The 15,447-nt window shown below is 31.0% G+C and overlaps 2 protein-coding genes across 2 annotated transcripts in view; one reads left to right on the top strand and one right to left on the bottom strand.

Moving 5' to 3' along the window:
• Window positions 1-14,999, top strand: part of LOC139516056 (serine--tRNA ligase, mitochondrial-like) — a 28,446-nt gene extending 13,447 nt beyond the window's left edge. Inside the window, exons 9-16 of the mRNA XM_071305869.1 lie at window positions 5,451-5,550; window positions 5,936-5,981; window positions 6,614-6,701; window positions 7,756-7,865; window positions 8,490-8,583; window positions 8,994-9,086; window positions 14,297-14,362; window positions 14,858-14,999. Coding sequence (XP_071161970.1) covers window positions 5,451-5,550; window positions 5,936-5,981; window positions 6,614-6,701; window positions 7,756-7,865; window positions 8,490-8,583; window positions 8,994-9,086; window positions 14,297-14,362; window positions 14,858-14,983 — 723 coding nt within the window. The 3' untranslated portion in view covers window positions 14,984-14,999. The remainder of the gene's footprint in view (window positions 1-5,450; window positions 5,551-5,935; window positions 5,982-6,613; window positions 6,702-7,755; window positions 7,866-8,489; window positions 8,584-8,993; window positions 9,087-14,296; window positions 14,363-14,857) is intronic.
• Window positions 11,643-13,093, bottom strand: LOC139514812 (cerebellin-3-like). The gene is made up of 3 exons (XM_071304428.1): window positions 12,908-13,093; window positions 12,616-12,690; window positions 11,643-12,220 (listed from the first exon to the last, which is right to left on the bottom strand). The coding sequence occupies exons 1-3, from the start codon at window positions 12,999-13,001 to the stop codon at window positions 11,823-11,825; spliced, it is 567 nt and encodes a 188-aa protein (XP_071160529.1). The 5' UTR covers window positions 13,002-13,093; the 3' UTR covers window positions 11,643-11,822.
• Window positions 15,000-15,447: the final 448 nt, after the last annotated feature.

Here is a 15,447-nt window from a genome sequence, read left to right as displayed (position 1 = left end):
TCCAGCATTTAGAGCAAATAAGACAAGAAGTTAAAGTATTTATTAGGTCAAGGTCTACCTGTCCTGAAATTTTCAGCCGAATTGGGTAACTGGTTTTTCAGGTATAATGCCCCTGAATTGATGATTTTAAAGAAACTTTGCAGTTTTTGGTTATTATCTTGAATATTATTATAGATACAGATAAACTGTTAATAGCAAAAATGTTAAGCAAAGTAAGATCTACAAATAAGTCAATTTGACCAAAATTGTCAATTGACCCCTTAAGGAGTTATTGCCCTTTAAAGACTTTTTTCACAATTTGTTCATCATATTGACTTACTTTAAAAAAATTTCTCCTTTGAAACTGCTGTATCAATTTCAGCCAAACTTAGGCTAAATGAGTTTCAGAGTATCTAGTATAAATTTTATATTTCATTTCCTTGTATGTCAGAAACATAGCTCCTATTAGTCAAGTCGATTTGTGCAGATTTTTGACAAAATTGCTCAGATTGTGGTAAAAGCATGAAATTTAGCATAGTAGTAGTATATGTCATGGACAACATTTTAAGCTATGGACCCAATCTGAAAATCGAAATTGGCGGAAGAGGCGGCCATTTTAAAATGGCGGCCGTTTGATCTCAATAGACTAATAATAGAAAATCATGAAAATGATGATAGAGAAGATATTGACATGAAATCTGGTTGATAGAATAACAGTGCTGGATCCAATTGTCTTGTAGAACAAAAGTTTTGGAAATATTACCCATATTGAATGGCGGCCATCTTGAAAAATCTTTTTGTTAAGCCAAAATATGTAGTCATTATTCGATATAATAAAAAAGAAAATGCATTGTGGAAGATATATACAATTGTATTTGTTTGAGCTAGTTAAACAGGACAAAAAGCTAGCCTATCCCCCTCCCCCGAGTTATTCTTCTGTTTTGTAGCGGGTACAAAAGCATTAAAACGCGGACACGAAGTGGATCATCAAATGAACTATTACTCTGATATCATTATTCGTGCAACCGCTTGTTCACCATAGAATAACAGGAGAATTTTATTTTATACGTAGAAATAAATTTAAAGCAAGAAATTATTTGTATACCTGTTCTTTATAATAGTTGGCTGATCACTGGATAATTCGTTTTGTTGATATTGTTCATTTGAAACAATTTTCAAAAACCTTGATTGCAGACATAATGAATTTTATATCATACACGTAATGTTATAAGAACGTCAACTGCTCAAATGTTCTCAATTGACGTTATCAATATCTAACAATAAATGAAATGTACATGTACATGTTTTGTCAAACCAGACTCTGTTTATCATATTCTATCACATTGTCCTCCACGTAAACATAGAGTAGTACAACTTAATACTGCATGCCTTTACACATTTGCAATTCCTTAGTATCTGTGTTAACTTTGACTTATAAGTACAGCGCTTGCTGTAGGAAATTATTATATAGTCAAATGATATATTCATCACAATTGACAAGGACTGTCATCTGAGGACTTCATATATATATATTGATTTTTTGGTAGCCATCTTGAATGATGGCCATTCGAAAACATGAATTTCCAATGTATCATTATTCGCTAATCTTATTAAGTCACTGTTTGCATTCGTACTTTTTTTTACTAATTTATATTGGATATTCAGAAAGATAAGGCGTGCACATGTTTACAAAATTAAGATATCAATATCAAAATTTCTGTTACTTGCAAGTAACTTTTTAAAACAGAAATTACGTATATATTATATAATTTATGACCGAAAGTTTTTTCTTTTGGAAAAGATCAAAATTGTAGATTTCGAAAACACTTGAACTAGATATAAGAAAAACATAATGGGCAATTGGAGTGGAAGGAATGTGTGAAACGGCAAGAGAGACATGTAAGGATTTGCAATGCAAAGTAGATACAAACAGAACAGTCATAGACATTTGAGCTGGCAATCACTCTTTTGATGCAAGCATACGAAGATGTTGGGTCTTGAATTGGTTTTCCTTTCGCTCAGTTCGAAACAGTTGAATGAGGGCTATGAAACTGCAGAAGCACTCAAGAATCACAAGACAAAATGGCACAAACCATGTCAAACAAATTTTCAAACCTCAAAATATTTCATCAGCAAAAGGGAAAACATACTTCTGATGTTGAAGATAAATTGCCAATTGAAAGAAAACAATAAGTAACCAGACACTGTAAAGTGGAACTGGATCCAAAAGAACAATGACTGCAATGTATTTTTTTCTGTGGTGATGTATCTGAAGATCTCCATGATACATAGACATTTTCAAATCGACAAAAATAGGACGAGACTGTGCACTTGTACTACAAGACATATTCCCTTAGCCAAAGTAAGAGCTGGAGATGTCAAATCACTAGTATCATGCTTGATGATTGATGAAACTTGACAACATAGCAAATAGGCAGAATAAAAGACACAGAAAGAAAGCCAGGAATCTTTTATCCTTGGAGTTGTGCTTTCCTAAATAATGAAATACATTGATGGCACACGGTCTTGAAGAAGTATTGTACCAATCTCCAAGCTTGTAGATCACGCTAAATTGTACAGTAAACGCCTGGAAGATCTTAGAGTTATCATGAAAGGAAGAACTGTTACAACGCAGTTGACAAAATTGGAATGTAGCTGCTATAGGATATCTATAAGCATACAAGCAAGATAAATTAGTGCTCTTGATTTTCAACAAATGTAATCGTGAAGCTCTAAAACAGACCAAATAAAAAAAAGTAAAAATGAAGGCATCACCATATCCATAGCAGACAAAATATATGCTTGATACTAAGAACAACTTTACAGGGACACTCAATAACAGCTGTTGACACGAATCAGTTCAACAGACATAAGTTTCCTTAGTAACAATGATACAGGATGGCCAAACTCCAAGACACAGTCCAGAAATATCGTTCAGTGGCAGACAAGACTTACCATTTCCCAGCTATAATAGTTTAATTGTGCAACTCGTCGTTGAAAGGATACATTGTAACTTATCAGTCCTCGGATAGAGAGTAAGATGTCTCAACGATTGTGGAACTGATCCATTTGGAAAGCCTACATTGAATGTACCTTTTTATAGTAACAAGCTTAACTCTTCAAACTTTTCTAGTTACTTTGACTATGAAGAGGCCTTCACCATCACGACTAAAAGACATGGCCTGTTTCAGAACTTCCCCAACATATTCGTTGCGAATCCGGAGAAAAACGCAACCTTTCATGTGTGCTTGCATATCATCTATGGCAGCTTGTATTAATCATTCCTTCCATGACAACTCATATTTATTAAGAACGTTTACTGTACAATTTACCAATATCATCAATTTCAAATATTAAAACAATATCTGTTCCATAGTGTGAGCCGTCACTGTTTTCTATCAATTTGGCGAGCCCGATTCCATGGATAACAGATTCTTGACTTTTTTTCTGTGTCTCGACTTCTGTCTAATTGCCCTGTCGTGCAGTTTTAACAAACATTTAGCATGATATCTGCTCCTGAAATACTAATCTCCAGCACTGTCTTGCTAAAAGAACAATGATTAGTAGTTCAAGTGACAGTCACATACTCTGTTGTCGAGCCTCCTGATGATAGTCAGATACCTCATCACAATGAAAGAAAAAAATTCCTGCAATCATATTGTTCTTGTTAATTCATCACAACCGTGGCTGGTTATTTACTGTTATTTTCAATCCGTGACTCATCTTAGACTTTTTTCGTTTTTCCTGACAAAATATATTTTGATCTTAATATTTGCTTTGACAGGATAAGTACCTTTTGCCTTGTGATTCCCTCATTACATTGCCTTCATCAACTTGGAACAGTTGTATGTTTACAGAAAATGACTTATTACCAGCTCAAATGTCTATATCTTCTCTTTTTGTATTTGATTGACATTGTAAATCCTCATGTGTCCTCTCTTGGCGTTACGGAATTCTTTCTAGTCTATTTATTATTTTTTCAGCTCCATTGACTTAATACCTATGTATAATTCCTTTTCAACATACAGTGGTCATAAATTATATTGTATATACGCATTTTTTTGGTGGTCAAAAAGTAACTAAGCCCTACATGCTAAACTGCAATTAAATGAATTTACGCATATTTTTTAAATACATTTATTAGTTAACCCTTATTTCAGCACTTGGTGAATATATCCTATATGTGAAAAACTAGTTCTAAATGCATATAAAACTTAGTATTAATTCCAAAAACAATTTAGGATAGCGAATAATGATATATTTGAAATTTACGTTTCCAAAATGGCCACCATTCAAGATGGCCACCTTATACTTCAATAGTCCTCAGGTGATATCCTTTGTCATAAGATATACGACAGTTTATCAAAATTTGTAAAGTAATATATTTTTCATATTTTTAAAATAATTTTTATTAATTTTTTGGACATGATTTCAAAATGGCCGCCCAGAGCCGCCATTTTGATTTTCTGAATTGGGTCCATAGCTATAAATGTTAGTTATGACCTCAACTAACACTCTGCCAAATTTTATGCTTTTACCACAATCTGAGCAATTGTTTCACAAATCGACTGGACTATATGGCTAAAATAGAACATAGGAGAAAATGATTTTTTTTTTTGCTTTTGAAGAAAATAGGACGATTCAAAGAACATTTAAATAAATTGAAAAGCCAAAATAATCATTGATGAGAGATTTAACCGAAAAAATTAAGGTGAGCGATTCAGGCTCTTGAGAGCCTCTTGTTTATGATCAAGTTCAAAGGTTTTGAAATTTTAACATATAGAATCTTATTTTGCATGATAATTTTAAACTATATCATGCAGATGTATTAACATACATTCCTGTTAGGTCAGTTGTCACTTAGGCAGTTAAGGTAGTTAAGTTATGATGTCCTAGGCTGTGTATAATGTTTACACAACTGCCTTTGCTTATTTAGAAATAACACATTGTAGCTATCAAAAGTAACTAATTTGATGCCTTGGATGAGGGTAGGAATGCCCCTTATTGTTAGGCTTCAAACAGTCATTTTCTGCTACCATTTGCATCAAATTGATTAAAATTTTACCTGGATTCAGCAAAATATCCTTATCATCTTTAGTCAGAGGTCTGAAATAATTATCGTTACTGTTATTTTCGGAAAATAAATTAACGTGATTTGTCAAGATCAGTTGATTTATTTTGTCATCTAAAAGAAAGTACATTTTATTGTCATGCATAAAATTTTTTCGGTTAACGTCATTTGTCACGAATTTTTACCATAATTTGTCTTAAAAGTACCCTCATTACCACCCTCTTAGATGGTTTCTACGATTTTATACTTCCATTTATATTTAATGAAACAGTATACTAGAATATGTAATTACAATTAAAGATAGAATCATTAGTTCTTTTGAGATAACTTTTAAGATATATCAAAATTTGACTATCTTTCAAGTTTCAACAATATACTATTGATATGATATTTTTGACAGGAAGGGTGTGGATTTAAAACAACAGGGGAGAAAACCCAAGTCTACAAACTAAATGACCAGGATCTTTGTTTAGCTGGTACTGGGGAAATGCCTTTAGCAGGTAATCAATAGAAGACAAAACACAGGAAACATGGCAAAATAAGAAAAGACACGAAAAATGGTGAAGCATTACTTTTGAATTGAATTAAAATCTCTGTGCATTTAAAGAAATTGATAATATTATATATTTAAAAGAAGATCTGAACTTTCTTAAACATAGATTTTGCCTGATAGGCAATTATTATGGAATATCTGCATGTAAAACTGGATTGTTAATTTCTTCATACATCATTTAGCCGTTACATAATTATGTAATTTATGCTCTTTGGTGACATACAAGTCATACAAATTTGCTTGTATGATACATCATTTTTCTCAAAACATTTACACATTATAATATGTTTTTTAATAGAGTTAAAGTTTTATTGTGAAACACTTCTTTTCAGGATATTTCATCAATGAAACATTAAATTACAATGAATTGCCTAAAAAGTAAGTAGTGATTAGTTTACATGAATCTAGAATAGTAAGGGATAGCAATATATATTTTTTTTCTTTTTTTTCCGTAAAACATATTTTACTAAAAAAAAAATTATTAATTACTTCTCTTTACTTTTTTTTTGATAACATTTAATCCCAACAACATGTTATTTTCAAGTTCTTTACATTTTCTGATGAGTTGTATTATATTTCATTTATATATATGAACTTGAAATTTGATAACTGAACTGTTTTATATTATATATGTTGGATAAAAAAAAAAAAAAAAAAAATTAGTAAAAAATCATAGCAATCTTGGACAATATTAGTCAAAAATCCTAACATGTTTATTGTAGAAGATATTGAAAACTACAAAGCTCTTTTTCTACCTTTCTTAAGTAAATTTGTATTGCTAGAATATGTGCTTGATAGCACATATTTATACAGAGAACCTATCATAGCCTCATTGTAACGAAAAGACTTTATTTTATTAATCACTCAAAAATGGAAAAATTAAGTATGTACACATATGAAGCATTTTCCTCACAGTCTACAAAATTTTGTTACTAGAAAAGCAAATGGAAACTTCAAACAGTTTGAATTTATGTATGCCTTATTAATAAATGTTTTTTTTAATTTTATAGAATATGTACTGTGAGTCGATGTTTTCGGGCTGAAACATCAAATATAGAAATAGAGAAGGGAATCTATAGAGTTCATCAGTTCACAAAGGTATCAAAAATATATAAACTATTGTATAAACTAAAATATATTTGTTCACAGAAACAAATTTCAAATGTTGCTTACTAAAGAATTTTGGCAATAGTAAGTGACTATATTAGTTCTCTTCGAGAATTTGCTTGCGATCATCAAGATAAAAAGACATGTTGTTTTGTTTGAAAATGTGTTTCCATTATTTATGAGATTGTATCTTATTTGTATATATTTCACTCCATATTCCAAAGTGTTGATCTATCTTTTGTTTTAATGATTATTCTGATTGATTGATTGATTGATGGCTGTTTAATATTATATAACAGCAAATATTACATTTTCAGGTCTAGGACATCATGTTTGAGTATTCCCTGCTTTGGAAAAGAGAGACACACTAAGTCTGAGTCAGATTTAAAAAACTCCAGCTCACAATGTAACAGTCTGCAGGAAGACATAATACCTTACTCAAAACTATTCTGATGTTCAGTAGTTGTTGTTTGTCGATGTGGTTCATAAGTGTTTCTCGTTTTTTATATAGATTAGACAGTTGGTTTTCCCATTTGAATGGTTTTACACTAGTCATTTTTGGGGCCCTTTATAGCTTGCTGTTCGGTGTGAGCCAAGGCTTCGTGTTGAATACCGTACTTTGACCTATAATGGTTTACTTATATAGATTGTGACTTGGATGGAGAAATGTCCCATTGGCACTCATACCACATCTTCTTATATCTCTTAACTAGTTGTTGCTCTTACTCTTACACTGTGTTATAAGAAGAGAAGCGGCAAATTACAATTTCAAATTATTCTGCTACCAATTTTAACTTGACCTTATATATATATGTTATATTTGTTATTCTCGTGGGATTTTGTCTATGTGTGTTACATTTTAGTGTTATGTCGTTGTTCTCCTCTTATATTTAATGCATTTCCCTCGGTTTTAGTTTGTTACCCCGATTTTGTTTTTTGTCCATGGATTTATGAGTTTTGAACAGCGGTATACTACTGTTGCCTTTATTTACTGTTCTTGTAACTTAGTTGTTGGTTTTTTACATTACATTTTTTTTTTTCACAGGTAGAAATGTTTGGTGTAACTAGTGCCTCTCCAGAAGAGAGTAGAAAACTCATGGAAGAATTTATGTCTATACAGAAAGAATTGTTTATTGGTCTAGGGCTTCATTTCAGGTACTAATAATTTTGTTTGTTCCATGCTTTGTTCAAATATATATAACTCTGATATTCATATATAACTACTGCATTGAAACTGATTAAACTTGACAAATATAATTCAGGGGTGGATCCAGCCATTTTTAAAAGGAGGGTTCCAACCACATGTCCCCATTCAAATGCATTGATCGTCTAAAAAAAAGAGGGGTTCCAATCCCCGGAACCTCCCTGGATCCGCCACTGTAATCAGTTGATTACTGTTGATTCATTATAATTAGTGGGGCACTTATTTTTTGTTGATTTCAAGAGTAAAAGTGAACTAGGAATTAAGATAGTCAACAAAATACAAATTTTCTATATGCTTGGAAACAAAAGTTTTGAAAACAGAAAGAACCAACTGAAAGACAATAATTCCTGAATAAAAAAATAATAAAACCTGTGAAAATAATAAATCCATAGTAACTGGTGAAGTCTGCTTCCAAACAATATCAAGATACATTTCCAAACAATATCAAGATATATTTCCAAACAATATCAAGATATATTTCCAAACAATATCAAGATATATTTCCAAACAATATCAAGATATATCTGATCTATATCATACAATGTTTTAAAGTAAATTTGTAATTATTATTTTAGGGTTCTGGAAATGCCAACACAAGAACTTGGAGCACCAGCACACAGAAAAATTGACATGGAAGCATGGATGCCAAGTAAAGAATTCTGGGGAGAGGTATATTTGAATTTTCTATAAAAGTACAAATTGATCCTAACATTTATAAAACTACTAGACTTATTTTTAGGGTGGGAGGGTTTTTACTTGTATGGATATGAGTGAAAGATATCTGTCTCATTTTAAATGCTGGATCTTTTTATTTTGCAAATAAGATATTATTTAAAAATGATATAAGTATAAAGGGAGTTTTAAAAACAGATATTTGCTGCTATCAGACAATTTTGAAAATATAAATCTAGGTGATATCCATTGGTGATTGGTGTCCTACAAAAGAGTGGGGTAAATCATTTACACTATACATGTAGTATGTTTCTATAAGTATGAAATAGTAATTGAATGTTAGATTTGTAAATTACTATACAGAAATAAAATGTAGTTTTTAATGTTTGTTTGTCTTTTTTTTACAGATTTCCAGTACATCTGACTGTACTGACTTTCAAAGTAGACGCCTCTCCATAATGTATACTTATGAACAGAACAACATTTTGCATACTTTTTCAGTAAGTGAAATATATAGGGTTTTTTGAAATGCTGAATCAAACCTGTTTTTATCCTCCACCTACGATAGTTGAGGGGCATTAAGTTTTCTGGTCTGTGCTTCTGTTCGTTCATTCTTACGTCCCTCGGTTTGATCATCTGTCCTGCTTCAGGTTAAGGTAGTTTTTGATGAAGTTGTAGTCCAATCAACTTGAAACTTTGTTCTCTATGATATGATCTTTCTAATTTTAATGCCAACTTAGAGTTTTTACCCCAATTTCACAGTCCAGTGAACATAGAAAATGATAGTGCGAGTGGGGCATCCGTGTACTGGGGACACATTCTTGTTAGATTTTGTAAACAGACCAGTTATCAAATTAGTCAACATTGAGGTCAACAGGGTTCAAAACTAAACTTTATTTGATTTCATCAAAAATTGAATTCTTGAGTTTCTTTGTTATGGTGAATATAAGCATTTATTTGGATTTTGGATATTGGACCATAATCAGTAATCATCCAATTTCAAATTTTTAATTTCTTCGACCACATTCTGTATCAGAAACCTATGCTGTTTCAAAATGTTTAATCACAATCCAAATTCAGAGCTGTATCAAGTTTGGATTTTGTGTCCATACTTGCCCCAACTGTTCATGGTTCAACCTCTGTGGCCATATGAAGCTGGCCATACTGTATGTTAAATTCTTTGATTTATGGCTTTTGATTATTGAACCTTGCAAATTTTTGTATCATTTCTCCCTTTTGTTTGATACTAGTTTTAGTTTAAACATATTTATTTATAGTGGATTGGGAAACAAGTTTTACAACTTATATTAATCCCTTTCCACTTGGAGGGTGCAAGTGCTGCCTTGTAGCGGCATTAGCCTGCTCTTTTTAGAAATCTACAAGGGTGTCTTTAACATGCAAGAGATATGGCTCTCTCTTAACACGGGTCAGCCATTTTTTGTTCCCTTCCGCCGGACTGTCATCGTTTCCTCAAGACCATACTGGCAAATGGTGTCAAGGGAGAGCCGAAAATTAGGTTTCTGAAATTTTTATCCCAGATGGGAATCGAACCAGGAACCCTTGTGTTAGTAGTCTAGTTTTAAATTGGTAGTAAATCAGACTGTTTTGACATCTAGCCAAATTATCAAAATACCAATTTTTTCAACAAAACTAAATAAATTTAGTAAAAATAACAGTTGGGGTTTTTGCTCGCTTGGGTTTTAAGCCCCAAAACATTTGCATATTAAAATTGTATTTAGGTTTGATATGAGACTCTCAGAAAGAGAAGAACAAAAATATTTTCTAAACAAATGTATCTCTTAATATTTTTTGTTCTTTATACATCCTATACTGGTATTGTTATTTTGTTTCCTTCTTTTTCATGAGATATAAATTTTTCTTGGGCACTTTAGGTGAATCACAGATCTAAATGTACAACGAAGTACATATTTTGTTTAAGGCTTATATGCAGACATTTGTAAAACCATGAAATCCAATATCCACAAAAATACAATTTTGCTTAAAAACAAGAAAAATTGTACTTATGTGATTCTACAATATCAGGCCCGTAGCCAGGAATTTCCAAAGGGGGGTTATTTGGCCTCAAAAACTCCACTTTAACAGTCACAATTCGAAAAGAACGTTGACTTTAACAGTCATTATTTGTTTTCAAGGGGGGGGGGGGGAGGGGGGGGGTCGTTCGAACCCCCCTGGCTAAGGGTATGAATATACAGAAGTCTGTTTAAGATGTGTAGATAAATACTTTATTCCAGTGTCAAATATAATATGAATAATGTGGTACTGTTGTGTGTTTTTTTGTACGATTTCTTTTTCAAAATTAATTCAGGAGGTTTATTTTTGGACTATTTTTGTCTCTGGAGAACTTACCTTCTTTAACAGTTTAATTTTTGTGATGGGATGTTTTTCAGGATTTTATCTCCATAAAAAAATTACCATAAATAAACTTTATGAATATTACCATAATTTACCACTTTTTAGTACATACTCATATTTCCTGATTTGTACTTGACCAACATTCTTAGCAAGATGTTTAAATTGCTTTCAAAGAAAGATTAAGATAAAACATGTCTTCTTATCTAAGCACAATTTTGACCAGTCTTTGCATTTTATAAATGTTCCAAGTGATTGACGGAGAAACAGTAAATGCAAATTTTAAAGTCTGTAATTTGATCTTGCCTTGGGTTAAACTTGCATCCTCTTGGAATCACACTTTTACCATTACTGATGGGTTAAAGTATGGAAGACATTTGAATGCATAGAAAACTTGGAAATTCCTAACCAAGACTTTGGGTGGCAAGTTTCTGTCTTCAAATTGTAATATAAAATCAATCAGTTTCTGTGAATGAAAATTACATTTTTGAGCAGCATAAGGAACGTTTTTTTTAATGATGTATACTTTATCTTCTTGAAAATAGATCTTCGAGACAGAAACTTATTGCCTGAATTCTGTGTGAACAATTTCAATGAATTTTCTATATGGATGTTCCATGCTGTGGCCCTAGCAAGACGGCACTTTTAAATGTCTGGTTTCTGAGGCTTATTTACAGAGACAAAGATGGTACAAATCAATTTTAATTTAAAACAAAAGAAAAAGACTTAATAACAAAGATTTTGACATAAACACAGGATGTTTGCAAAATAAAATTATTCAAACAAAAAGAAAAAAAATTGAAAAAAAAAGAGACGAAAAGGAATGGTCATCATTTCTCTAATTGTATTGTTATTTTCAAGCCATTTCACTGAGATATATAAATTGCTGAGAAATATGAGTAGTGGACACCAAATATTTTGGTGGAAGAAACACCTTTCACAGAAACTTGATCTCCTTTTTCAAGTTCCAGCACAGGATTGGCAGTTTCTGTTGCACCATGAAGCTTTGGGCCATACAGGTTCATGAGATTTTTTCCATTTTTACTGATATAGCAATGCAAATAATCTCCATTAGTGGACATGACTGTCGCAGAAATTTGATAAAGTCCTGTCTTTGTTGCTGTAAATATTCCTGATTTTGGACTGTATCCTTGACCACGATTCAAAAGGACTGTATCAAATTTAACGGTAACACCATTAGAAAGACTTAAATGGCTTTTCAGTGTTGCTGTAAAAGCAGGTCTATCTTTTTCACTACTTCCACCTAAAAAGAATTAAAACTATTGTAAATTTGGAAAATTGACCTATACTAAAGTTTGAATTCAATTATGTGCATTGACTAATGACTTAAGTTGTTTGATTATAACTGCTTAAATTTTTGGATTTAAAAAGTATAATATTTAAAAAAAAAAAAAAAAAAAAGAGATTTGATTTGTTTAGTTTTCATAAAATGTTAACAGAATATATACTTATAAAAATGATTTCATTTGATATATATATATATGCAGTTTGATGAACACTTTATAAACTTGATTTCACTTTATTTATAATATGTGATTAAAATATTCAGCTGATTATTAAAGAGTAGTTAACTCCCTTAGATGTTTTGTACATCCCCCTCCCCCTTTAACATGAACTTTTTTCAAATAATCTATTTACCTAATGTTGGTGGTGTTGATGATCCAGATTTAATGGCAACCATCATTTCCAGTAAGTTGTCAAGAATCTTGCCTTCTGAAAATGATAGATAAATAAACTTTGATTTGTGTTAAAAATATCTTATAATTATGAATAAAATGTTTACAAAACTTTACATTTTTGAAATACTAAGGTTTTACCTCAGGAATATATTACCTTAGATGTATTTGACAAAAAGTTTAGGAATTTTTTGGTCCTAATTTATGTAAACAACAAACGATTAATAGTTTTTACTGTAAAGATAGACACTCACCAAGTTTTGTGCATGATCCAGCTTCTACTTCTTGATGCAACACCAAAGTCATCACCAGACAGATACTAAATACACCTATATTAAAATTCATCATGTTGATAACATACAGTTCTATTATAGAAAATGTAAACTGGTTCTGGTGGAACTTGTGTATGTTAACATATTTTTATGTCGAATTACCTTTTATACAAGATCATGATGATGGTATTGCATGTTTTTCACATGAACATATGGCTGTAATTCAATACACCAAAGAAAAAAAAATATAAAACAAGTATTATGTTACCGGTTTCAAAGAAATATGAAAAAGAGTTCATTGAAAAATAGTTTATTTTTTTGAAGATTTTTGAAATATTTTTGAACAGTTTTATTTAAATGTAATTTTCTCAGATACTACATAGTTTCTCTAAAGAACAAGTAACAGGCTATTATTTCTACTTGGAAATATTTTTAATTATGCAAAAAATGCATAATTTCTTGTGCTTGAAATTTTTTATCAACCAAAGTCATAATATGTTCAAAACTTTCTATCATTACCTGATGATAAATAAACCTAAACACCAACAAAATATTAATTGATTTAATAAAAAGGTTTCCTACCAATTACAGCTTGAACTAAATACCTTTAATTATTAGCTAATAGTGTCCATTTAAAGATAAATAAATGAAATTCATGGGTGTACTTGAATATGCTGAATTTGACCATGTATTTAGATTTTGGACATTGGACAAAGAAATCCATTTCAAATTTTTCAGTTCTTTGACTACATTCTTTCTACATTCTTTCTATGTCAAAAACCTTTGCTGCATCAAATATTTAATCACAATTCAGTGCTAAATCTAGCTTGTATGTAGTTTCCTTACTTGTTCCTACTTTTCAACCTCTGTGATAGTATCAAGCTGTGCCCCACAGAATATTTGATCGTCTATCTTATAGGTATGGTATGAGTAACGGTATGTCTATGAAATTTTCTGTTATTTTGTTATGAAATAAAAATGTTTTCTCTCAATAAACAATAGTTTGAGGAGCATCAGTTGGCATTACCAGCTCTTTACTAGTTATAAACTGGTTTGTTTCTCTGACATTACTCATTGTTATCAAAACAAAGTAATCCAGTTACCTTAAGAACCTTTATTTGAAAGCCATGCAAGATATGAGAACATTTTCTTGAATTTATCTATTGCTTTATTTAAAGTAAATAATTCCTTAAAATCCAAACATTTTCCTGTTCTTCTGCTGACAAGCTTACATAATGCATTCAATTAAATTATTTAAAAGACAACTGATTATCTCCATTGTAGTCTGGTCGATTAGATTCAGAGATTTTGGAACATAATAAACTGTATAATGAGAAGTGATGCCTTTTAATTACAGTAACTTTTTTTAAGGTAAATGGAACTGCCTGTGCTGTACCAAGATTGATAATGAATATATTGGAAACAAATCAAACTGTAGTAAGTGCTAGTAATACAAGTAGGATCATTTTAGTTTAATCAGTTTTTCACAAAAACCAGACTTTATTAGTATGTTATTTTAAAATGCTATTCTTCAATGAATTGCAATTGTATTTTCTCTTTTGAAGTATGATATACCTTGTTTGAGAAACTATAATAGATTTAACCACTCTCATAATACAATTGTTATCATCAAAGGTACCAGGATTATAATTTGATACACCAGACGTGCGTTTCGTCTACACAAGACTCATCAGTGACGCTCAGATCAAAATAGTTATAAAGCCAAACAAGTAGACAGATTGTCCAAATAAATATAGCAATGTTCTTTGATTTGAGCATTAGTTCCATTTTTCAAACATCTTGAAACTTTCAAACAGAAAACAAAAAAGACATATAGGTTCACTTATCATTATGTTAAAACTGTTGATCTTAATTGCTGGTTAAGTTAAGAACAATACATTGCATAATCTTACTCTGTGATTTGTTTTATAGGATGGAGATGTTCTCATTCCAACAGTATTACAGCCTTATATGGACAGGAAAGAAAAACTGACAAAAATAGACAAAAGAATAAAATTCATACCAGCTAATAAAATACACAGGATGATACAAAAATAAATATATAAAAACTCAATTTTATTTGATTAGTGTATTTAATTTATTGATTTGTGCACCAGTAAGGAGTCTTATGTAAACAGGATGGGGTCTGATGGACTATATGATGTGTTTGATATCTTTATTAAATGATTTTAGCGTATTTAAAACTAAGGTAAGCATTTTCTGTATAGGATATTAACTCTACTGAAAAAAGTTGAAAAAATGAACTGTGTTCAATTGAGTTTAAAGATAGTCTGATGGTTCGAGAACACAGATTTTCATTGTCAACGAATATAGTCCCTAGTGTGGACAGTGTGTTACATGCCTTTTTTTAATACCTCTTTCAAATGTAATTTTTCATGTTTTATGCCTCAAATAGCAAGTAGGGGATGAAATTACACTGTAAAACAAAACATGACATAGTAGTGACCAACAAAACATGACCCTAGTAGTAACCAACAAAAAATTACCATAGTTGTGACCAA

This window comes from Mytilus edulis, chromosome 3 (genome assembly GCF_963676685.1).
Source record: "Mytilus edulis chromosome 3, xbMytEdul2.2, whole genome shotgun sequence".
NCBI lineage: Eukaryota > Metazoa > Mollusca > Bivalvia > Mytilida > Mytilidae > Mytilus > Mytilus edulis.
Note: the sequence above shows the minus strand (reverse complement) of the source record. Positions and strands in the feature narration are given on the sequence as shown.

Bases quoted from the DNA above. Each gene is read 5' to 3' on its own strand.
- LOC139514812 (XM_071304428.1), bottom strand. From the start codon at position 13,001: ATGATGAATTTTAATATAGGTGTATTTAGTATCTGTCTGGTGATGACT. The intron at 12,691-12,907 runs GTGAGTGTCTAT...TATCATTTTCAG, and splicing joins TGGATCATGCACAAAACTTG to AAGGCAAGATTCTTGACAAC. The intron at 12,221-12,615 runs GTAAATAGATTA...AATTCTTTTTAG, and splicing joins ATCAACACCACCAACATTAG to GTGGAAGTAGTGAAAAAGAT.